The 24,484-nt window shown below is 47.9% G+C and overlaps 1 protein-coding gene across 1 annotated transcript in view; it reads left to right on the top strand.

Annotated features, from left to right (window-relative positions):
- Prickle2 (prickle homolog 2) overlaps positions 1–24,484 on the top strand; it is a gene marked incomplete in the record, with an annotated part of 305,675 nt that overhangs the window by 222,869 nt on the left and 58,322 nt on the right. The window contains 1 exon segment of the mRNA XM_013506943.1: positions 7,471–7,654. Within this exon segment, the coding sequence (XP_013362397.1) occupies positions 7,511–7,654 (144 nt within the window).

The following is a 24,484-nucleotide window of genomic DNA, read 5'->3' on the forward strand; positions in this document are numbered from 1 at the left end:
CTTGGTTTGTGCTAGGACTGAGCCACTTGGACGCTGTGTGTGAAAATGTCCTGAACGTGGTCTGGCCGTGGACTTGGGACCCGGGGGCCCACAGCCTCAGGGCAGCGGACGCAGGAGGGGAGGTGGCAGGGCTTTGAGGAGAGACCCTGTTCCGGTGGCCTGTGCGGCCTTCCTTCACCAGCACCTCCCTGCACACGTGCCATGGAAGGGCCCTGCTGAGTGACAGGTGGGAGGGGTCACCCAAGAGCCGTAGACACTGCAGATGGGCGGGGCTGACCCTGAGCCCCTCTGTGGATGGGATGCGTGCGGGGCTCAGGAGACTTGCTGGGCCCTTCGGACACACTTAGTGACAGGCCCCTGGCATGCTGGGGAAGTGCCTGCTTCTGTGCCCGGTTCACACCTCCCTAGTCTGTGGCTGGGGGCGGGGAACTCTGCTCCCGAGCATCACCATGCAGTATCTTGGCAACCAGAGACGCAGTTTCCTGTGACTGGCATCCTTTCTCTGCAGTTTCATGATCAGGAATTATCTCTTACTCGGGAGGCTGAGGCAGGAGGATCATTGCAAGTTCAAGACCAGCCTGGGCTACAAAGTGACCTCAAGGGCAGCCTGAACTGCATAGCGAGACCTTGTCTCAAAAAGACAAAAAAAAGAAAGAAAAAGAAAAAAAGGAATTATCTCTGAAGAGCAGTTGACAGCCTCTGTTTTTTCTTTCCATCTGTGCAGTTATCAGACCTCTAGTTCGTATTTGGTACACTGTAGAAATGACTTAGAGGAGTCCAGGGAGCATGGTGGTCTCCACGCTTGCATGTTTGACCCCGAGGTGCGTGAACGCACCTGGAGACTGGGGAGGAGATCGCACGGAGAGAAGCCGGGGTCACCGTCTCCCTAACAACGACCGAGGCGGTTCTGTTTTGCAGAGCTTCTGCATACACATGAATCCTCTTACAAAAATCTTTTTCCGTATTAAAAAGGAGGCAGATAAAAGAGGAGGAAAGGGCGAGAAAAGACCTCATGATGTTGACAGTCCCCTCCCAGTCCACATTTCTGCAGGGTATGACTGGCACGTGTCAGAATCAGGTTCTGAAGGAAGAAGTCTGCCTTCATCTTACCAAGTCTCACGCAAAACAAGACCTCGAGGCCTACGGTTCAGCGCTGAAAATAACCTGTCAGCGTCTCAGGGATCAGTCTTTCCACCCTACCCCCATGTGCTCATAACGAGCGCTTCCACAGCCTGGCACGCCAGTTCATTGTCGGTACACCCTGTCCTTTCCACGAGGGGTGGCTGTGGGTGCGGATGGCCAGGCTGTTCTAAAACCTCTGCCTGCAGTACCGTGTGGCCCGTGGCCGAGCCCGCTGTGGCTTCTGAACTGCGGAAGCAAATGAATGAATACTGCAGATGGCGTTTGCAGAGGCTGTCTGGGGGTAGTGGCCGGGGGGGAAGGGGTGAGTGGCACCTCTGCTGTCTGAGTCCCTACTCACTCCTCGGAAACCTGTCATTCATGAACCCAATTATGTGCAGGTAGAGTGTCAACTCTGACAGAATGAAACCAATGCACTCTTTATGTGTTTTTTTTTTTTTAAATTAAATCCTGCTTTACTAGCAGGTTCTATTTTCATAAATGTCTATTTTTTAAAAAGCCAAATCATATACTTCCCCACACACTGCGAATGTGCGTCATTCGGCTGCACGGCTTTCATCGGAGCATTGAGACACGGAGCTGGTGCTGCCGGCCGTGCTGTCCCAGAGAGGGAGGACGCTGAGGACCCAGAAGACCCCGCGGCTCCCCCTGACCTCTGCCCCCTCCCGAGCCCCTGAGCCTTAGCTGCTCGATTTGTGAGCGGAGTTATTGAATTAGCCTGCTCAAAGGCAGTCATAGAATCACTCAAAGGTTGGAGATGCTTTGCAAATAAAAATGCCTGGTCACAGGAGCGCCTGTTATAAATGAGGAGCAGAAGGCAGGCAGCGAGCTGGGACTGTGGATAAGGCCCTGTGGTCTTTTGATTTTCCATTTTTGTTTTCCTTCCCTTTTCTGTCCTGGATTTTGCCTTTTCTGAGTGAGTTTGTTACTTAGGAGGTTGGAAGCAGATATGTTTTGATCAGTATTTTTTTCATTCAAGGCTCAGATGGGCCCTAGTTTTAGTTCCTGTTCTGCATGTTCTTAAGGTACCTGCCCACCCCACCTGGGCCACACCTTCTGCACCTCTAAGCTGCTTTTGCTATTTGTTTGTTTCGGGGTTTTTTTGTCTTTTTGAGACAAGGTCTCACTATGTAGTTCAGGCTGGCCTTGAACTCACTATGTAGCCCAGGCTGGCCTAGAGCTCACAACCATCCTCCTACCTCAGCCTCCCAAGTGCTGGGATTACAGACGCGCACCACCACGCCGGGCTGCACGTCTATACTTCTGATCTGTCGTGTGAGTGAGTTGTTGGCTGTGTGCACTGCCTGCTGTGTGCTCCCCTCTGAGCACTCGGTGCCATGTCTCAGGACTCTGTTCTGGTTAAGTGTCCCGGGTGCCTGGAGCGGGCCCGGTCCCACAGGTCCTTGATCTTGTCTGCTGAGTGACCAGGCGGAGCCCTCGGTCCTGTCCTTGTGCGCTCAGACTCACTCCGGGTGGATCAGCACCTCTGGATTTTGTTTTCTTCTTGTTTTTCGCTTCTCCACGCACCTCTACACATCAGCTGACGTCCACCCAAGAATAAACGCTGTGCTCTGCCCGCATTGCTGAATAAATGAATTTTTCATTTGTGGATATTCTAGGGGACTGTATTTGGTTTTTAAAATTCTTTTACATTTTATTTTTAAAATATGGCTTTCTGGTAAAAAGCACTAATCACCAACAAACTTACTAAATTTGCTTAAACACTCTAAAATTTTTTTCCTCTAAAGTCAAAAACTGGAAAAAAAAAAGTTCTGAGAAATTAAAAGAACTCTACAACCTTGACCTCTTTACAGCCGCTGATTAATGAATGATTTACTATTACAATGAACTCTATTTTCAAATGTAGCATCTAGGGTTTTGATGGAACTTCTTTAAGCTTAGAGTTGTAAACTAGATCCCAGATGTTTTATCTGTGTGATTTTTGGTGTGATAAAAATCAGGAAGTTGGAAGATCTGACAAGCCTCACTTGGCTGGGCTAAAATGATTTAGTTTCTTCATGTACATTTTTGTGTCAAACTTCAGGGATAACACATTCATAGAATAAGGACAAAAAACAACTGACCGTCTTAACAGCTACAGGAAAAGCGTTTGCCAAAATCTGGTACTCTTTCCCAATGAAAACTCTCAGTGCACTAACGCGGGAGGGAACTTCCTTAAACTGATAAAGGGCTTCTATAGAAAAATCCCACCACCTCCAGCATCAGTGCTTGTAGTAAAAGGCTAGATGTTTTTCCTTAAGATCAGGGACAAGACATGCCCTGTCCACTTCTCCTCAGCATTGTACTGCAGGTTCAAGCCGGGGCAAAAAGACAAGGCAAAGAGACAGATGACATGCGATCACAAAGGAAGGAGTGGAACTGCTTCTCCCCACATATGACACGACCTTGTGCACAGGAAAACCTAAAGAAGGAGCTAATAAATGAGGTCAGCAGGGTTGTATCACACATCAGTGTAAAAACTCATATCCAGTTCTGTTGCACGGTCTATCTGAAAATGAAATTAAGGGAACAATTCCAATTAAAATAGCATCAAAAAGAATAAAATATATAAGATTGACCTAATAAAAGATATGCGAGACTTGTGCCTCAAATCCACAAAATAGCATACAAAGAAATTAAAACAGACTGACATAAATAGAAAGGCCTCCTGTGTTCCTGGACTGGAAAAGAACAGCGTTAGGAAGGCATAGTCCCCAAATTAATCCACAGATTCTGTGGCCCCCCACTGAAATCTCAGCTGGCATTTCCGCAGAAACTGGCAAGCTAACCCCAAAATTCATAGTGTAAGAGTGCAAATGCAGGGTCCTACAAGGGCCAGGAGAGTTTTTCAAAAGGAAAACAGAGTTGCAAGACTCATATGTCCTGATTCAAAACTTACTACAAAACTACAATAGCATAGATTAGTGGAAGAGAGTTGAGAGTCCAGAAACCACCACTCACGTTTGATTTTTGACAAAATGAGGATAAATCAACCACGGGCAAAAGATGTGTTTTTGACAAATGGCACCGGGCCAGCTGCACAGCTGTATGAGAGTGAAGCGGACCTTCTACCTTATCACGTATGGGAAGACTAGCTCAAAATGGATCACTGACCTAAGTGTAAGGGCTTAAGGCTTCAAACTCTCGAGTAAATCTTTATGACCATGAGTTAGGGATGGTTTCTTAAATATGATATCAAAAGTGCAAACAATAGAGAAAAAATAAACTGAACTACATCAAATTGTTTTGAAAAATTTATGCTTCACTGAACATCATCCAGAAAGTAAGAAGACCACTTACAACTCCGCAGTAAAATCACAAATAACTTCATGAAAAAATAAAGCCTTGAATAGCCATTTTTCCAAGGAAAATATATATAATAAGTTCATTGAAAGACACTCAATTTTGTTAGCATTAGAGATATGCAAGTCAAAACCACAACTTAATACCACCTCACCCCCTCTGGGATGGCTACAGCAGAGAGACAGGTAACCCCATTCATTGATGAGGAGTTATACAGCCATGCAGATATTTTGGAATGCAGTTGGACAGTCCCTCAAGATGTTAAATATAAAGTAGCCGTGTGATGCAGCAGTTCCATTCCTAGATACGTGCTCATGAGAAATGAAAATATATAGACACACACACACACACACACCAAAATTTGTACCTAAATATGCAGGGCAGCAGTACTCATGTGAGTGGAAAGAGTCCTGTCATCCACCAACTGGTGAATGAGAATTGTGATCTATCTGTACGGTGGAGTATTACTCAATGATAAAAGAAAATGAAGGGTTGATAAATGCTACAACATGGATTAACTCTAACAGCATTATACATAAAGGAAGCTGGTATCAAAAGACTACATATTGTATGGTTTTATTACAGGAAATGTCCAGAACAGGCAAAGTAATAGAGACAGAAAATATCTTAATGGTTATCAGGGTCTGAGAGTAGGAGAAGAAGTTGCTGTTAATGCACATGAGTTTTGGGGATGTGGTATATAAAATTATATACTGGTGATGTTGCTCAACTCTGAATACATCAAGAGCTATTGCATAATATACTTTAAAAGGGTGAATATTGAAAATACCAGCAACATTCTTCACAGAGCTGGAGAAAGCAATCCTAAAGTTCATATGGAATCAGAAGAGACCTAGAATAGCAAAAGCAATCCTGAGTAACAAGAGCAAAGCTGGAAGCATCACAATCCCAGATTTAAAGTTATACTACAAAGCTACAGTGATCAAAACAGCATGGTACTGGCACTAAAAGACATGTGGATCAATGGAACAGAATAAATGATGCCAAAACAACCCCGGGCACATTCAACTAATTGTTGTTTGAAAGAGGAGCCAAAGACATACGTGAGAGGAGAGAGAACCTTTTTAATAAATGGTGCTGGGAAAATTGGCTGTGCACATGCAGAAGACTGAATCTAGACCCATGTCTCTCCCATATACTAAATTAACATCAAAATGGATAAAGATCTAAATGTTAGGTCAAAAAATATTAGACCCCCCCCCAAATAAAAGACCCAACCAAAAAAACAGACAACTGAAGTGAATAGACCCTTCTCAGAATAAGTACAGATGGCCAATAAGTAGATGAAGAAATCCTAAACATCACTAGCCATTAGAGAAATGCAAATTAAAACAACATTAAAATCCCATCTTACCCCAGAACGAATGGCTGTCATCAAGCAATGAAATAATACATGCTGGGGAGGCTGTGGAGAAGAAGGAACCCTTTTGTACTGTGGGTGGGAGCATAAACCAGTGAAACCACTATGGAAATCAGCATGGAGATTCCTCAAAATACTAACACTAGAAATTCCATTCAACCCAACTATTCCCCTTACAGGTCTCTTCCAAAGAGTTAAGGACATCGTGTTACAGCGATACATGCACATCCATGTGTACAGCAGCACAATTCATAATCGCTAAATCTTGGAACCAGCCTGTATGTCCATCGGCGGATGAATGGATAAAGAGAATGTGGCATTTACACACAATGGGGCACTACTCTACCATAAGAAGGATAAACTTGAGTCATTCGTAGGAAAAAAGATGCACCTTGAGACCGTAGTGTCAAGTGAAATAATCAGACACACAAGTGTAAAGATTGCATGGCTTCTCTTATATGAGAAACCCAAATTATAAGTAAGAGCAAAATACAAGATAGATAATAGGAAGTAGGGAGACAGAACCTTCTCAGATGAGAAGGGGCTCAAGAGCTGGAGGGGGAAGGTAGGGAGGGGACGAGAAATGAATTCAGGTGTGTCGTGTACATGTACCAACTCCCCGCCAGGAGATAATCATTATGTACTGTAAACATGCACTGCAAGAGATAGTTCACCACAAAAATAAAAGGGTCGATTATGGTGTGTGAATTATATCTGAGCACATCTGTTGTCAAAAACTTGGTGCCTTTCTAAGGTGCTACTGGAACTCTAACGCAGGCCAGAGTGCACGGAGAAGCGGGTGTTCTCTTCAGATGTTCCCCAGTCTGGTCTTTTCATCTTAGTGATGGAAGCTAGAACTGGTTTTGTGTCGCTGACATCACCATTTTTATTGCTTCATCATTTCTGTAGCCATGGATAAGGGAACAGATGGTAACCTTAAAAGAGAAATGTTCAGCTTGGGGGAGAGAATTTTATCTTTGGCTGCTACCTTTTGAAGTAATTTAGATGCATGATCTTCATGTATATTTCGAAAACTAACAACATAGGGAGAAGTTGGGTTCGTTATCGAAATTTCAAACCAGGGACTTAGTGGAGGTGGAAATGCCCTTTCCATGAGATCCTAGGACCAGATTTGCTCTTTATGAGGAAAATCTCACCTGCAGTTCTTTTTAAAAAGCATTTCTTGCCTTCTGCATGACTTAGGAACCTTTGATAAAAACAGGGCACTGTTAGGGTGTTTTTTAAATCTGGCAAGGTTTCCGGTCAGTGTATATTACATGTATGTAATCGCCATCCCAGTGGAGGAACTGCGGGCCATGCCGCTGTCCTATGCAATAAGATGATTACCTTTCCAGCCCTCGTGGAATACTGGGTTAGAGGAAGAGGCTGGGGCCCACATGTGTCTGTCCTCAGCAGACCTCAGTCTGTCCTCAGCCGACCTCTCACCCGGCTTTCACGCTGTGTGCCCGTGCCACACCGTACGCAGGGAAAGGTGCGCTCACATCGCAGCTGCCCTGTCCTTGACAGAAGCCCGTTGCTAGGAATGAGTTTGTGGTTTGGAATACACAGGGTCAGGGGACTGGCAGCCTCTTGAAAGAAACGCCTTCTGTTTCCTGCCTTCTCACCTCTGCTTTTGCTGCCCGCAGGAAGATCTGCCTGCACTGCAAGTGTCGCCAGGAGGAGCACATGGTGACCGTGATGCCGCTGGAGATGGAGAAGACCATCAGCAAGCTCATGTTTGACTTCCAGCGGAACTCGACCTCAGACGACGACTCGGGCTGTGCCCTGGAGGAGTACGCCTGGGTCCCGCCCGGGCTGAAGCCAGAGCAGGTACCGTTGGGGGCGGGGGCCGCGGGCTTGGCTCAGACTGTCTTGCTGGTCCTTCCCCATTCCAGCTGGGAAGGAAGAGGTGGGTTTGCTGACTCAGGGCAAATGGGTTGGGGTCTAAATGAGTTGAAGATGTCACGGGCCTCAGTGGAAGAGGAGGAAGGCAGATGGAGTTGAGCCCGGGGTGATCCGTTGCTAATTCATTCTCTATTGCCATTATTAACTCCGCACAGACTGTCTAGAGACATCTCGGAAATGTTGGCTTCAAAATGTTAGAGGACAAAACCTCACTTTTGGTAAGGAGAAGAGGAGATATAGCGTTGACCGTGAGTCCCAAGGCGTAGGTTCTTTCTAAGAGAGCGTGAGGAGGTGTGGCATTGCCTCACTGTGCTCAGTGATCTGTGCTGTGTTTAGATATCAAGTTTGATCCTACACAATAAAAAGAGACATTGACATTGGGCGAAATATCTGGACCCGACCTACAGGCTATAAGTATTACTGTTTTGATGAGGAGAACTCGGTGTCTTTCTGTTACGCTGCGTTTCCCTCAGTGATACACAACTTCTGCTTTTCATTTCTTGGTCCTTGGAATTTGCTCTCCAGCCCCCTGGGTTGGCCTAGCGGCACATCTCTAAGGTGGGAATTCTCACCGTCTTCCCTGCAAGCCATGGTGTCTTCCCCTGACCCATTACATTTCTTTCTGTGGTGATCTCCATGTCGACAGAAGCTCTTAGAGTTGGGCAGCCTGGAAATTGTAAGTCAAGAGCTTTGGTGTGATGATGGCCCAGAAAGAGTTCTTTATAACTAGGTGCCCCAAGAATCATTGATGATGTCAGCAGACTGACCCTTCTGCCATCTCTTCAGTCATTCCTCATTTCCTTCTTCTATAAATTGCAGGTGCAATCAGGGAGGACTTTTTGTAACCAACAGTGTCTTGTTTAAAAATTTAGTTGCTAGCACTTGCGAGTAGGAATTTTCATGTGTAAGTTTTTTTTCTGTCTTAAAATTTTGAGGATCTAGAACAGCGATGGTGAACCTTTTAGTGCTTTCGGTGATAACAAACAGCCCACTGCAGCACGGGTGGCATAGGTTCGCCACCACTGGTCTTCTCCACGCCCCCAATGGTGTCATTGGCGGGAGTTGAGCTCTGGCCGGGCTTTTTACTCAGAATTTCATCTTCCTTAATCAGATCATTCCAGTTTCCACTAAGTTCGTTTCTTTTTTTGTGTTAGTTCCCCCAACCTGACATGCACTTCAGTTTTGCAGCCTCTGTTCTATCCCTAACAGGGGAAAGAACATGTCTTAGGCTAGAAACATTCACAGAAAACATCGGTTGGATGAGGTAGTTTAGAGCTGGGATATTGGCAGGGAAAAGGGAGTGCTTTCTTGCGTGCAGTTTGTGGGCTGAGGTTGTATCTTTCATTTCCTCAGTTTCAGGAAGGAGTGTCTTAGTGGAGAGGTAGTTTCGGAAGAATGACAGCATTTGAGTGTCTGTCTGGAAGTTCGGATGCAGTGGTGGTTGGCTGAACATCTCTGGCCACTGCGAGTCCCCACACCCAGACGGGCTGTGAGCTGGCCCCTGCTTCCCAGCGACTTCGACAGGGCCCACCTTTCTTTTGTTCAATGCGGCTTCATGCTGAATTGTGCCCGAGTTTTCCCAAGGGAAGCTATTTTCAGCTACCTGCCTAAGTAGATTCTTCTCTAAAACTATTAAGCATCACTCAGAGATACTCAGATCCAGAGAAAATTTTCTACTCACATTGACCCTCATGAACAGGCCACTGCAAAAGATGGGATCTTGATTAAATTCACCAGTTCCAAGTGAGGCTCTATGGTATTTTTAGAGGCCACTTGACTCATCCAAAATGAATGTCTTTGCGAAGCATAAAACTGAAGTTTCTTTGATTTGTTGTGAAGGAAAATGATTAACACTATTAAACAAGTGGTTAGAATTATGCCAAATGACAGGGTATTCCCATCTATTATAATTCTATTGTTCCTGGGAAGGCTTTCTCTGTTCCCTACGATTACTCAAACCTATATGACGCAGATGATTAGAAAGAGAAATTACCCTCCAGAGAGAGAATATCTGTTCAAGAGACTTGAAGGGTTCTATATTTGCCCAATAAAGTGTGAGTCGACATCAAGTGTTCTGAAGGAGTCATGTTGTGTGCAAGAATGGGCCCCAAATTTTAAATTATGAGATCTTTTAAAATCTGTTATTTATAGAGCTATTTATGGATTCAAAGGTTTTTAAGAAGTTGCCTCGTTTATTTTCAGGTAGAAAAATTTAAGCTCTAAATGCCTTCCCCTAATAGAAATCCTGATGCGTAATATGTTGTTGCCTATGATTTGAGAAAAGCTGTTCTTCTATGAAGAGAAATTACAGTGTACGTGGAAATGCATTGTGCTGGAGGCATAGTGTTAGAGGCCAGTTAGGGCGAAAGCGGAGTGCTTGCGTTGTGGGGTGAAGCCTCTCCTCTCCCTCCCCAGCATGGGTTGCTAATACCTATACCTTCAGGTGATAGTCTTTGTTATTTGATTTCTTCTGAGAAATTCCTTCAATGTAATATAATACAAATGAAAGTCATCTCCCATTTAGGAAAGTGTCTTTGAATATGAGCATTTAATTTCATAAAAATTCAGTAGCTGCAAAAACCAATGTTCTTAAAATAGTGTGAAAATGAGAAGTATAGCAGATGATGCCGAGAAGCAAGGATGCTGTCACAGGATTTTAAGAGACAGTACGGAAAACCAATCAGAGATGTTGCTCAGATCCTTTGTCCCTGCTCACTCCAAACAAGGACTTCAGTGTCATCCAGAGAGCCCTGGGGTAGCAGAACCGAGAACTGGTGTCTGCCCAGTAAGTCATTTTGAAGGTTCCAATTTCCCTTAAACTCAGTGAATGATACATTCCCTGGGTCTTAGAGATGCCATTATGACAAATTTACAGAGATGCTACTTCAGGAAGAGTGTGGGAAAATCATTAACAAAGCTGTGAGAAAGGCAAATGGCAAGCGGGTTTCCCCAACTTCAGTACCGTGGACATTCTGGCTGGGCCCCTTGTTGGTGTGGGGTGTCCTGTGCAGTGAGGTGTTCTGCAGCGTCCCTGACCCTCAACACGAGATGCCAGTAGCATCTCCCAGTTGTGACACCCATGATATTTCCAGATGTTCCTGAGGAATGGGAGAACCACCAGTGAAAGTGATGCTAAAAGCTTGAGGGTATCTCAGCAATGTTCCAAACATGCTTTGTAGTGGTTGGATAATTTTCCACCCGTGGTTTGTAACTTGCAGTAGCACTACCCACCACGAGGGGGCACTTGGGTATGTACTTTGGAGAGGGGGCAGTTGTTTAAAGGACTGGCAGATTCCCCCAGTGTTTGCATTGGTCCTCAGATGCCGTACATCCTAGAAGGCACCAGAGGATCCTGTACAAAGGAGACTTGACCTCCCCAGATGCAAACCGCGCCCCTGCTGAGCACCGTGGAGCCGGAGGTCTGCTTTTGACCACTAGCTTCGGCGATGTTTTTCTTGTTACATACACAGCTACAGCCAGCTTTGTGCACCCCGCACTTGTGCCTGTGCGATTTCTAGAGGCGGGTCAGGCCAGTGTGAACTTGCAAGGCTCCCGATGCCTTAGGCCACTGCCTTCCGGTAAGCTTGGAACTGACAGGTCCCCTGGCTGGCGTCTCCAATGGACACATATGGGAATCATGTCCTGGTCATTCCTTCACGCACATCCAAAACAACCTCTCAGTGTGCTTCTCCGAGTGGATGTCCTTTCAGCTGGCATTTTGGATACCCAAAGTGTCCATGGAGGGTTCTCAAATATGAGAATCCCGACTCCTCAGTCTCCAAGGGTTAGTAATTTTACCTTGACCTTAACTTGGTTTTGCATATAACAAGTGATAAGTTGTTTGTGCAGGCCACTCCACTTTCACTTCAAATGCTCACAGGAAAGATAGACGTAGATACCAGGAGGAATTTCCCAGCGTTTGATTCCCCAAACATTCTTCGATATGTGATAAAGTAGAACACCAGCATAACCTGGAGATGATGTGAGCCCTGTGAAGCTCAGACATCTCTGTTGGGAGTGTATAAAATTCTTTATTTGGCTTTTATGTTAGTGACTATTCGTCATCCATCAGGCATCGGATTAGATTACCTCCTCACAGAGCTTCTTTTTATCTTTGTTTTGTTTTGTTTTGTTTCATTTTCTGAGACAGGCTCTTGCTATGTAGTTCAGGCTGGTCTTCAATTCACTATGTAGCCCAGGCTGGCATTGAACTCACAGCAATCCTCCTGCTTCAGCCTCCCGAGCGCTGGGATTTTAGGCGTGGGCCACCATGCCAAGTTTCAGAGAGCTTCTTTGACCAACCCCCAAAGCAGGCTTGGGTTCCTAATTACATGTTTTGTAGCAAAACCTGCCATTTTCCTTATTAATCAAACTCATTAGATACTTATTGGTATAATTATTGGCTTAATATTTGTCCCCACCCCCTTGCCTGAAGACCCAGAAGGACAGGAATCTTGCCTGCTTTGTCCTGTGGAACCTTCTTACCCTGACGCCCAGCAGGGCCTGACGTGTGGCAGGCACCCAAGTATTTGTCAAGAGACAGACAGGTCTGGCAGGCCCGCCGGTTGCACCACACTGAGAGGTGACTGTCGGTGAGATTTCTCCTCCGTAAGGAGGGCTCTGTGTTGTGTGCTCTGCTGCCCCGTCACTTGGGACCCTTGGCCCACCTTCCAGGACCCTTGGTGATGATGGAGGAAGGTAGTAAAGTGTCCAGGAGAGTGCACTGTGTCCCTCCACCATCTGGAATACTTAATCACACGTTACCACATTTGATTCTCATGTCCGCCTTCTCTGGCAGTTGTTATTCCTGTCCCCATCCGAGAGGCAAGTAAAGCAAGGCTCAGAGAAGTTAAGTACCCTGTCTAAGATCACACAGCACAGCTAAGGCGTAGCAGACAGCTCTTATCTCAGACAGCCACAGCCTGGAAGCCATACTGTCAGACCTGCCAGTCCCAGGACTGATCGGGCCGGGGTGAGGGAAGGCTTGGAAGTTGCTCAATAAACAGTTGCTGCTTTCCTGCTCCTCTTGAGAAACAGCGGTGACTGGCTGACTGCGGTTGCCTTGAGCCAGCCCCCAGGGACAGAGAATGCTCGGCACCCAAGCGGCGGGCGGTTAGGTGGGGCAGGGGGCGGGGCTCCCGCACAGGGTTTACGGGAATCCCGGATTCCTCCCAACCTTCTCCACAGCTTTTAATGAAATAATTTCTAATTCTGCCGACACGGGAGCCTTTCTGCCCCCTCCGGCGTCCCTGCGCAGGGGCTGCTGGAAGGTGTCGCTCCACACTCACCCAGCTCTGAGCAGCTTGGACAGGGGCCAGAGGGAGCCGCCGGACTCCGCGGTCCCCAGTGTCCCAAGCAGGCTTCGGGACCATCTGCGGAAGAGCTGAGCTCTGCGCCCACCTACGTGGAGCCCAGAATCTCCCAGACAGCGCCGACTCCAGGCCTGGGGAGAGCGAAGCCCTGAAGCAGTCCAGGGTGCTCCAGGGTCCCGAGAGTCTTCCCACAAAGAACATTCTGCGCCTTCCTCCGGGGCCCAGCAGGGCAGCAGGAGGCCCCTTGGTCCAGCCTCCCTCTGCCACTAGAACTTACTCAGCACTGTCTCTCCCTGCTGGCCTGTGGGCTTCTTGGCAGGAGGCCCCTGGGGTTTCCCCTACAGGAAGGTGAGGAATGGATCGAAGCCCATGCCAGAAGTGTCTGTGTAAAGAGCGGCCACTGGGCTTTCTTTGGTCACTCACCAGCAGGTGTTCACTGCGTGCTAACTGCCCCAGCCTCTCTCTGGATCCAGGAGAGACAGAGTAAGTAAGAAAACTAAGCTGAATGCTCCACTGTCTGACAAGGGGAGAGGATGGAGACAGACATACAGTGCTACCTCAGTTCACGAACCCTTTTGTTAGTGAAGAATTTGGTTGGCAAACAGAAGAGTTTGCCCGAATTTTGTTTTTGTTTGTGAACTCTGCATTGGGTCATGAACACGACTGCAGCCATCTTTCCCACGTGAACACGAATGTGGTCATCTTTTCCAGAGGCGTGGAACAAAGTAAGTTTGTGAACCAAGGTTCCACTGCATCAGAACACAAATTGACTGAGGTAATTCCAGGTTATTGTTTTAAAGTGCAGCGGTGTTGGTAATAGCGGTATTGACACTTCGGGAACGCAGCTGTGCCAGAGGTGGTTCTGTGTGCTTCACCAGTTGTGTTGCATCTCTGTTAATTTATTCTATAACCTTATAGGACAACTTCTGAGATCACAGATGTGGGCCGGGTGTTGAGGAGATCGGCTGGCGCAGGCTGACTCCGGCGCCAGCCTCTCTAGGTGGTATTTGAGCTGCTACTGAGTGACACAAAGAAAACTCTTATGCAAAGATCTGGTTTATTACGGAATTAAAGCGTTCATTTGAGTGGAGCTCAGTAGTGAATTGGACTCAGACCCCACTTTGTGCACACGGAATTTAGGGAGATTGTTGCAGGACCCTTGGGGAGGAAGCAGTGAGGTCTGTGCGGTGTGCAGCTTTTGGCGAGGCACCCGTGGGTGTGAAGGGTGGGAGGTCCCACTGCCATGCTTGCCCGTGGGAAACCGTGGGATCCCATCACCCTTCACGCCACATTTCTGCAGCAGGTGGATATCTGGCAATGATCAGCTCCCACCACGGGGACCGGAAAGGAACCAAGAAATACCCGCATGTGCCGAATTCCTAGCAGGCACCCTTACATAGTTGACCACGATGCACAGCTAGTGAGTGACAGCCGGGAACCACGCCGACCGCCTGTCTGACCCCAAAGCCTGTTTGGGGTCTTCCTCCACCTCCCTGTTCCCTCTGTGGTCCTCTACCCATGATACCAGATCCGAGGAAGCCAGCGTGGCGTGTAGTGGGAAGGGAGGACGGCGGGTGTCACACCAGGCTCTCTCACAGTCGGGGTTGGGAGTGTTCCCTCGTCTCAGGTTGACCTTGGTGACTAAGGCCTTTGTGTTTTTCCCTGGAGTCTGTTTCACCATCAGTGCAGGAAGCAGCACAGCCCGGCCTTCTGAGACTCCACCCGCTGGCAAGCTGTTCATCTTCGCTCTTCCACTCTCCCCTGCTTTCCCTCTGCTTCCTCTCTGGGCTCTCCTGTTCCTGGCACAGTGGCAAGAGTGATGCTCACCCGGCCAGAAAGGACGTAGGAGCCCCGCGCCCTGCCAGGCACCTTCCTAGCGCCCTGCCCTCACAGAGCTGTCCTGCAACTGAAGGGTGCAGAGAAATTCGCAGAGGAAAAAGCAACGCAGAAAGCAGTGCGCTGGCAAGGCATTAAACAAAAACAACAAGCTGATGTGATTTGCAGCAAGGAACTGAGAAACTTTCTGTGGAGAGCCAGATAGGAAATACTCTAGGCTTCATGGACCACTCGGGCTCTGTACAAACGCCCAGTCCGATAGTGTAGCATAAAAGCCGCTGTAGCCAAGAAGTAGGGAATGAGCCGGGCTGTGTTACAGTAAAACTTGCAAAAGCAGCCAGTGGGGCCAGCTTGACCTACTGGGTGCCGTTTGCAGCCCCTGAGTTGAAGACTGTTCTGGGATGGGACGGTCGTGAGAAGCCTCTGCGGAGACGATGCGGGAGCCGGGTCACGAGGGACGATGGCCGGACGGCCCAGCCTTCCTCAGCCCCACCCAGCGGTTCCGCACAGCAGCCCCGAGTCACCTGGGAGCGTCTCACGGAGGCAGACCCTCAGCCTTGCTCCTGGCCTGCGAGCCAGGACTCAGACGGGCAGGGCCGGTTGTTTCCGTAAAGGCCTCTGGTGCTCGTGGTGCGTGCCAAAGTTAACCGCTGTAAGGAAAACCCACACAGCTGGGAAGATACGGGGCACATCTTGGCTCTGGCACTTACTGGCTATGCAAACTTGGGTGCCCAGCGCTACAGTTTTTCTTCTCTGCAGAGTGGGGAGAGGCCCATGCTCAAGTCTAAAGTAGCTGTGAAGTATAGTGAAGTGTCCATAAAGAGCCTCGAAGAATGCTGACAAATAATAGGTCCCTCTGAGTGGAGCACATCCGCAGAGGTGGACCGGCCTGCGGGTAGTTACAGCAAACGAGCCCCAAGAGCGTCCCTGTCCCAGCCCTGGCTAGCTGCTTGCTTGATTTGCTCATTTTTATTTAGCAGTGCTGGGGACTGAACCCAGGGCCTTCACACTGAGCTACGTCCTCAGCCAGTTTTATTTCTTATTTTGAGACAGGGTCTTGCTAAGTTGCCCAGGCCGGGCTCTAACTTGTGGTCCTCCTGCCCCGGCACATCTCCAGCTTCCTGCCCCAGCTGACTTGTCCTGGACAGCAGCTGACGACAAGGCAACTTAGGACGGCTTAAAATCCCTCCCGGTGCTGCTTTCCCAGCTCCCTCCGTGGCTGCTGCATGGAGGATGCTGGGTGTCTTCCCTGTGACGCCACCCCAGGCCAGGCCCCCGCGCTGCGCCGGGCATCCTTCTTTGCCATGTGCACTCAGACTGCTGACAGTTTGCTCTTTTTATGTGAGAAGCTGTTTACACCAGGAAGGACAGAGGCCGGCAGGAAGGGGCAGGGAGAAGGACAGAGTGGCTCATGGCTTAAGGCCTGCCCGGCAGTTTGGGCTATAAAGAAGGAATGCACCCTCTAACGGCCCCTCTGAAAACCCATAAAAACCATTGCTAGACTCGCCAGCCATTTGCAGGGTGTTGCCTTCATCTCATTACTCGTTCGGCACATGCTGGGCTCGGAATGGAATTTCCTGGTTGTAGCGAGATGCGTGCCTGTCCAGCTGAATTGGATTGCATCTCCCCTGAGCGGCAGCTCCTCAGTTGCCCTCACTGTCAGTCTCTCCAGTGCAGCTCGAGAAGTGGACGGAGACAAGCGAGGGACAGGAGGAGGCCCCAAAGCAGTCTACCTCCAGGTTCTCAGGAAACTGTCACGTGAGCAATTGCTTTGTTTATCTTGGCTCGGGAAGGCACTGATGTCATCGGATAACAATGAGAAATATGCCTGAGTATGCAGCATTCCATAAAACTGCCTTTTAATGAACTTGTTTTCAGCAGAACTGTCAGAGAGCGCTAGAACCTGGGTTCCCAGTCTTTGGGGCCTCTGCCAGGTGAAGTCAGCAGCAGCAGGGCCAGATGCCCCAGCAGGGTTTCTCAAGGATGAGAGCAGGATGGGGGCCCAGAGAGGCCAGGGCTCATCTGCACATGCAGGAAGGAGGCCTGCCATTGGAGTTCCCAGCTTAAAGACAGATGGCTCTAGCCTTTACAGGACATGCGCTCTGGGACCCTGAAGACTGGGAGTGGGCCTCTGGGCTTGGACTTCCTGTTTGAGCTCACAGCTGCGCGTCCTTTCTGCTAGCCAAGCAGTCTGTGCTGTAGGCGGGTGGGCGAGCTCACTACCAACGTGACCTCTCCTGACGTGGGCTTGAGAGATTTTGAGGTAATTTCCTGAAATGGCTGGGTGCCTCTACCATCAAGTCAGCAAATAACTTCCTCCATCTCTCCACCTGACTGTCCATCCATCCATCTATCCATCCGTTCATCCATTTGAGCATTCAGCCGTATATTCATTCAGTAGTTTTTTTTATGAAGTGTCCATTATGTACAAGCCGTTGGTTCCTAGACTGATTACAGTGTGGATATTTTGCAGGCACAGTGTAATAACGGCCCTTCCCACCCTCAGCCTTCCTGCCTTACTTTATGTGGTGTGTTAGAATTCTGCCTCCCAGGTAGATGGGAAATCTCCCTTCCTGGAAGACCCACACAGACTCCGGGCTTTGGGTTGATCCTCCCTGGCTTTTGTCTTTAGAGTACTTACCTTTCTGGCTCCTAGAGTTCAAGAGGGTAGGCTTTGATCCCAGCTACCTCTGTGTTAAAGCCCTGGCTGAGCTGTTCGCTGACCCTGGCCAAGAGAATTCACATCCATGAGCTTTCATTTCAGCATCGGAAAAATAAGGACATCACTGCCCTGCTGTAGTGGTTGTGAGGGTTCACCGAGACCAGTCTTTAGGTGTAAGCTTTAAAGACAACAGCTGCTTTCATAGTAAACAACTCAAATACCCACCAGCAGGTAAGTGGGTAAATAAATCGAGGTGGATCCATACAGTGGGCTATTCTGCAGTGAAAGGGAATAAACTATTACACACGTAATGCTATGAATGATCTCATAATCTTTCTGAGTGAAAGAAGTGAGACGAATATACAGGCTATGTGTTTCCATTTATGTAAAACTCTGTAATCTGTAGTGACAGGAAGCAGGTCAGTGGATACTTGGGGATGGGGGAGCAGGCGGACCTGGGAAGGATGACAGAAGGACCAAGGGAACTTCGGTGGTGTTCACTGTCTTCATTGTCCTGATGCTTTCATGGGCACACTTATATGTCAAGACATGAGACTTACCCAATTGTGTGCATGCCGTAAGTACCTGTGGCTTATTATATATCAGATAATTCGATGAAATGCATTGTTCTTTAGCAAGCAGGATGGCAAGCAGCCTCCCATCCATTGGTGGGGTCTTCTTAAGGGTCCATAAGTTGCCTCAGGAAGTAACTGAGCCTTTTTGGCCAGTTACTGTCAACAAGAACATTCTCAGTGTGAATTACACACACACATACACACACAGGAGATTGGCACAGAAACTCAACAACTTCCAGGTGGATGGTACTAAAAGCTCAGTTCTACACTGGCTCATTTCGTCATCTGTAAATTCTGGAGGGCTGTGCCTAGCATGGAGTTGACACTCAGTAAATTGTGGTAGTAGTTATTGCTACGGCCATCATAAAGAGCAAATAAGTCTTGGTGATCAGGTCTTGCTGAGGGAAGCTCGTTATTCCAGCAGTCTCTGCATCTGTACTTTCCGATCCAGAAGCAGAAGAGTGACTTCATAGACCACTGGCTTGGGTTGGGATCAGGACTCCCACATGCAGTTGTACAGAGTGTGCATTGCTCGGTCTGGCCAAGCAAGGAATTAGAGGCTGATACCCCGCTGGGCTCTACTGACTCCCAGAGGAAGGAGCACATTTCGCCGAACCCCCGGCACCTTGCAGCCCACCTGGCTGTGATGTAGGACTCGCCCTGCTGGACTGGGGATCGACCTTTTCTCATTCATAGTTGGGAGGCTGCCTTTTTCTAGTTTATATAAACACACCATGAAGTCTCTCGCAACCTAGATCGTTTCTTCCCTACAATCCTGGTATGCGGGAAACCTCCTTTCTCTTCCCAAAGAGTATAGGAAAAAAAGACGACGTAGGCATCCTCCTGGCCCTGAGTGCTGGGTGAAGGGATCATGGCTTCCCTGGATTGCTGGTCCAGGCTCTGCACACTTTGGGCCTTCAGTGTTCTCCTTCCTTTTCCATTCGCAAGCATCATAGCCTTGGACAGAGGTCCGTGCAGGGAAAAGAGCTGAAAGGCCAGCCAATGAATTCTGCCACCCACGTAGCAATAACAGAGGGAGACAGAGAGAGACAGAGACAGAGACAGACACACACACACACACACACACACACACACACACACACATTACAAGCCATCCGTCTTCTCCTGGGTCACTGCTGTGTGCATCATTAAGGGTTCATCTTGATGGTCCATACAGCATGGGAAACACACCCGCTGCAGTATGTTTAACGGCTGGTCTACCCCAAATGTTAGTGGTGGAAAACATGGCTTTTGGGGTCACACACACTTGGGTGCAGAGTCAGTTTTACCACTTTCTGGCTATTTAGTATTTGTGATTTGAATAAGTTATTTTATCCTGGTAACATGAAATGAATAATAGTGGTTCTTGCCATACAGACTATCTAATCAGCACCTGGGCTTTCAAGAAAGACCAGGTCTTATTACTGAAAGGACAGGTGGTGAGAAAACACTTTTCTTGGTAAGGTGCACCTGGGAAAACAAAACTAAGGTCTCATTCTTAATTTCTTGTCCAGGCTAGTAGATCAAGGACCATAGGATTCTAGCATAAGTAAGACAGTATGGGAATTATTAAGCCCAAATCTTGCATTTGGTATTGAAAAAAAGTCTCCAGGAAAGTTCATAATTTGCCATTGTTCAACAAAGCCAGAATTTAGGGAGCAGTTGACTTACTCCTCCACTGTTTCCCTTACGATATCCAGGGGGAAACCTTCCAGCTTCTGTTTCCCCCTTGGAGTGTGAAGGTGTAAAATGTTTCTTTCCCACTGGAAGTATAAACAGGTCGGTGCTCCCAGAGTGCACGGAGGAAGGTGGCAGAGATCATGAGTGATAATGACAGTTGATGTGAGGTGCTGTACACCGAATACCCTTCATAGTGCTCTATCTTGTTCAGCCGGTGCTTAGCAGAGACATCTTGTGCTCTTCCTCTGCGACTAGAAGTCTGTTTCTTCTTTGATTTATGTATTTCAGTCTATGTTTTTGGGTGTTTACAAGTCCTTTAGATATAACTGATTTTGATAGATTGTTCCTTTTATTTTGTAACAGCCTCTGTAAGTATCTTTTCATTTTACTTAGTTTAACATGAAAATAATTTTTAAAATTCTTCATAGTATTTTCTAAAATACAAGTAGTAAAGTGGTGGGTATTATAGAAGTGGTCAGCAAGTCGTGGTATTAATAATTTTGAATGGTCGATAATTTCTAAATCAATTGTAGCATCCCTTCTTGTCCCTCCTGAGTATATCTGCTTAAATTCTGGTTTGCAGTTATGAACACTGTATTAGCTTTCTTTTCCACACATTCCCCTTCAGTCTTGAAGTTTTAAGGGCACGCTCTAACCAGTACGTGACAGGTACTGCATTTTTATATCTAAGCGAGTAATTTATCTTTCACTGATAGGTACTTGCGTTTATTGCAATGAAAAAGAACATCCGACCAGTTTATTTTGCTTTCTTTTCCCCTCTGTTTCCCAACTTATTTCTTAGTGACATCTCCCAGTTTTCTCACTTTCCTTTGCTTGATGCAAATGGTAGAATGTATTTTTGTGGCGCGAGTTCCCACCGTTTCCTGACATCGATCCATGCTGGATCCTTTGCTACTTGCCCTAGTCTGTTTGTGCTGCTATTACAGCATGCCTGAGACTGAGTAATTGTTAAAGAACAGAAGCGTATCCTCTCAGTTGAAAGTGTACGCACTGCTGTTACAGTGATGGAGTATTCTCAGGTGTATTATAAATTTCTCCCTACCAAAGAGTTTTGTGTTATGTTCTGTTGGACACTGGGCACTCTGAGATCCAGGTGCTGGAAGCTGGTGAGGGCTTTTAGGCTGTGTCCTCGCTTGGCAGATGGTAAAAGGACAAGAGAAGGAACAAACAACGTGTCCCTACATGGCAGAAGAGCAGAAGAGGGCGAATGTGTTCTGCAAACCCCTTTATAGCAGCGTTAACGTGTTCCTGACGCCGCCCACCCGCCTACCACCCAGTGCTGCTGTGGTGGGTGGTGAGTCTCACCATGAATTTTATGCACACACTCAGACCAGACCTTCCTCACCAGCTCACCCAGGCTCAGGCCTTGGCACTTGCCGTACTTAACACCTCGCTTTGCTATTTCATTTAGCTTTTAAAATGTCCTCCTTCCAAATATGATAGTGATCTTCTGTGACAAGCTTTTGATATAATTTCTTAGAATTCGTAAGAAAGGAAGCAAGGTTTCTCCTCCTGTCTTGACTGGTCTACATCTCCATAGCTTCTGAGCCTCCTCACCTGACTTTGAATGTGTAATTGCTCAAGCCTATGTCAAATGTAATTTTATGTAATTTTATATCGCTCCTCTGTAAAGCACAATTGTATCAACACTAATCACTGCAGGAGCATAGCATGTCTACGTTTTTCACATCTTTGCTGTCTGCATTTAACACAGCTAAGAACAGATTCTTAAACTTCCCATTTGCATAGTCCTCCTTTCTAAGAGTATATGCGTGAATTTTTTTTCTTTTATATCCATCCCCTACCAATTTCCATGAAGGGTTCGGGAACGCTTCCAGTAGAGTAACTATGACAAAGGTGAGGGGTGATGTAGGCCACAAAGGGAAAGGCAGTGATTCCAGCAGAAAGCCACAGCTGGAGGTGCTGGCAGTGCTGCCACTGGCCACGGCAGCTGTGACTTGCAGGTGCACCTGGGCTGGCTGGAGGGTGAGCGCTGCTTTATCCCGGGTGGCAGGAACGCTGGGGAGCATGGGTCAGAACAGCCACTTGGGTCTGAGCCTCCCTGAAGCCGAGCTCCCTTCCCTCATGACTGACAGCCTGATTGGGTTGCCTCCCGTGCCGTGCCTGGAGCAGTCAGAAGTCTCTGTCCTAAGCTGGGAAGTATCCTATAATGGGAAATCTGTGATCCTTAAAATATAGAATTAATAGCCCACGACTACAAACTCAGAAGACATAACTGGCCACCATCAGTGACGACTTACTGCATGGGTCTTCACGGAAACACACCATGCACAGTACGGTTCCCAGATCCTTTCTTATGCTACAGATTCTAGTGGGTAGGGCCAGCATCTTTCCTGTGAGCTTCCACTGTCTTATTGAAAACAGAAAGTTGCTTGTAGAAGGACTAAAATGTCTGTGCGGCTATGTTGTCTGACTCATTTTTTCCTCCATGGATTCTCTCCGTAATTTCAGAGACAAGTTACCAAAGAAGAACATTTGGTCCCAGCTTGTAATAAAAATCACTCTCAAGTTGTCAGAATCAGAGAGACAGAAGAGAGGAGAGTGGTTGCCAGGGGCTGAGGGAGGGAGGCGTGGAGAGTTGGTGTTTAACAGGGACCGAGTTTCAGTGTGGGAAGATGAAAAAGTCCTGGGGATGGATGGTGACGGTGGTTTGTACGACAGTGTGAGTTCTCTAAATGCCACTAAGCTGCACACTTTAAAATGGCTCAAATGGCAGATTCGATCTCGTGTACAGTCCACATACGTACAAATTACATATATACATAAAATGAAATATTGTCCTTCTCAAGAATTAGCTCAGTCCCCTCCAAGACCTCTTGGCCTCTGTTGAGGGTAAAGCCAGGGACATTAACGCTCTCAGACAGATCCCAGGGGAGAGAGCCCTGAGTCACTTTACCTGACCCTCACTACACAGTTGAAGTGCAGAGTCTGCCAAGCACACACCTCTGCAAGCAGTGCGGCCAGTTTCCACCCTCCTTGGAGTTACGCCTGATCCTCGTGTCTTTCACAGTCAAGACTCAGAGCCGCCCTGGCCTGCTTCTGACTCAGGAGTTGCAGACTTGGAGGACAAACCGCACCTGTGCTGCTCACTGATCTGCCGCACAGGAGCATAGCCCAGCCTGCCGGGCGTGGGGAGGCGCGGCTAGAGCAAGAGCTTCAGTCCCTGCACAGCCCTTTCCTCGGGCCTGTCGGGTGGTTTATAATTTACTGTTAATTTAGTACTCACGATCCTGTACCTACAGCTTTGCCTACTTGCCAACATTTGCTTGTAACCCCCAAGTCAATTGTTATAGCACTTTGCTGGCCCCCCGGGGACACACAACAGGGGAACGATGTGAGTGCCCCGCTCGGCCTTCTGGGGCAGCTCCCGCACCCACGTTCTGTTTGGTGCGGCTGATTTCGCTGATTTCGTTTTGTGCTTTCTGTAGGCTGTTGTGCTGCTTCAGATGGGCTCAAGCACGTGGGATGCTGTCTGGCTTTTCCAGAAGCGAGAAGGGCTGTGGGCCCTGCAGAGAAGACAGTCTTGAGTCTGGCTGAGTTGCAGTGCTGTGGGCGGTGGGTTCAGTACAGTGAATCGATCCTGTGTATGAGATCAATTTTTCTCCCACAGAAACCCCTGAAACAGGACTGTAGGCTGATTGAGGGCAATGCTGTGAGTGAGCGGGAACCTGCCCTTCGTTTCCCCTGGAGCAGTGGTCCGGGTTTACTAACTCAGCCTTTGCTGTGGCTTTAGGGACTGTTGCTTGCGCAGGTAAAGGAATCAGCTGTGCCCACCTCCACACGGCGGGGTCCTGCGCACCCTGCACCCGTTCGTTCCCCGCCCTAGTGGGACTCAGGGCTACTTCAAAACGGCCATGCTGTCTTCTTTCAGGCACAGGAAGGGATGCGCGGTGCTTCTTTGCCCTGCCCACAGGAGGCACGGCCACGTGACTCGATTTAGCCAATGAAACGTGAACCTAAGCACCCAGGGGAAGGCATTTTGCTGCCAGTGTTCTGCTCCTGTGCTCTGCTGCTGGTGTCAGGGAGGCATTTACTGATATGGCACCGTCCCTCGGCTTGCTGCCCACCGTGGGGGAGAAGCAGCGAGTGAGGAACGAAACTGCAGGGTGGGCAACACTTTAGTGCCCTGAGTGTGCAGAGAACCCCTGCAAACCAGCAACCAAAAGGCAGCTCAGTTTAAAATGGGCAAAGGACTTAGACGTTTCTCCACAGAAGAGAAACACACTGTCAATAAACAAGTGAAAAGACGCACAAGCATTTGTGTTTAGGATGATTCACCTCGAAGCCCCGGGGAGATGCTGCCGCATGCCTGCTAAGATAGCTGTATGTTTTTTAAATGTGCAATAACAAGTTGCCATGGCAAAGATGGTGAGAAACTGGAGTATTTGTGCAGCACTGAGGGGGCTGTAAGTGCACACAGCCACTGGGAAGCACAGTATGGTGGTTCCTCCAAAGAGAATAGAAGCAGCAACTCAGGTACTTGCACACCAGTGTTCAATGCGGCATCATTCACAGCGGTAAAAATCCAGAGTCTGAGGGGTAAAATACCTAGTTCCATCAGCCAGTGCACAGTATGGATGAACAGACGTCAAAGCTGTACACTGTAAAATATCAAACCAGCCAGGAAAAGGAAATTCTGACACAGACT

The sequence above is a fragment of the Chinchilla lanigera genome, unplaced genomic scaffold, assembly GCF_000276665.1.
Source record: "Chinchilla lanigera isolate Chin_1 unplaced genomic scaffold, ChiLan1.0 scaffold00116, whole genome shotgun sequence".
NCBI lineage: Eukaryota > Metazoa > Chordata > Mammalia > Rodentia > Chinchillidae > Chinchilla > Chinchilla lanigera.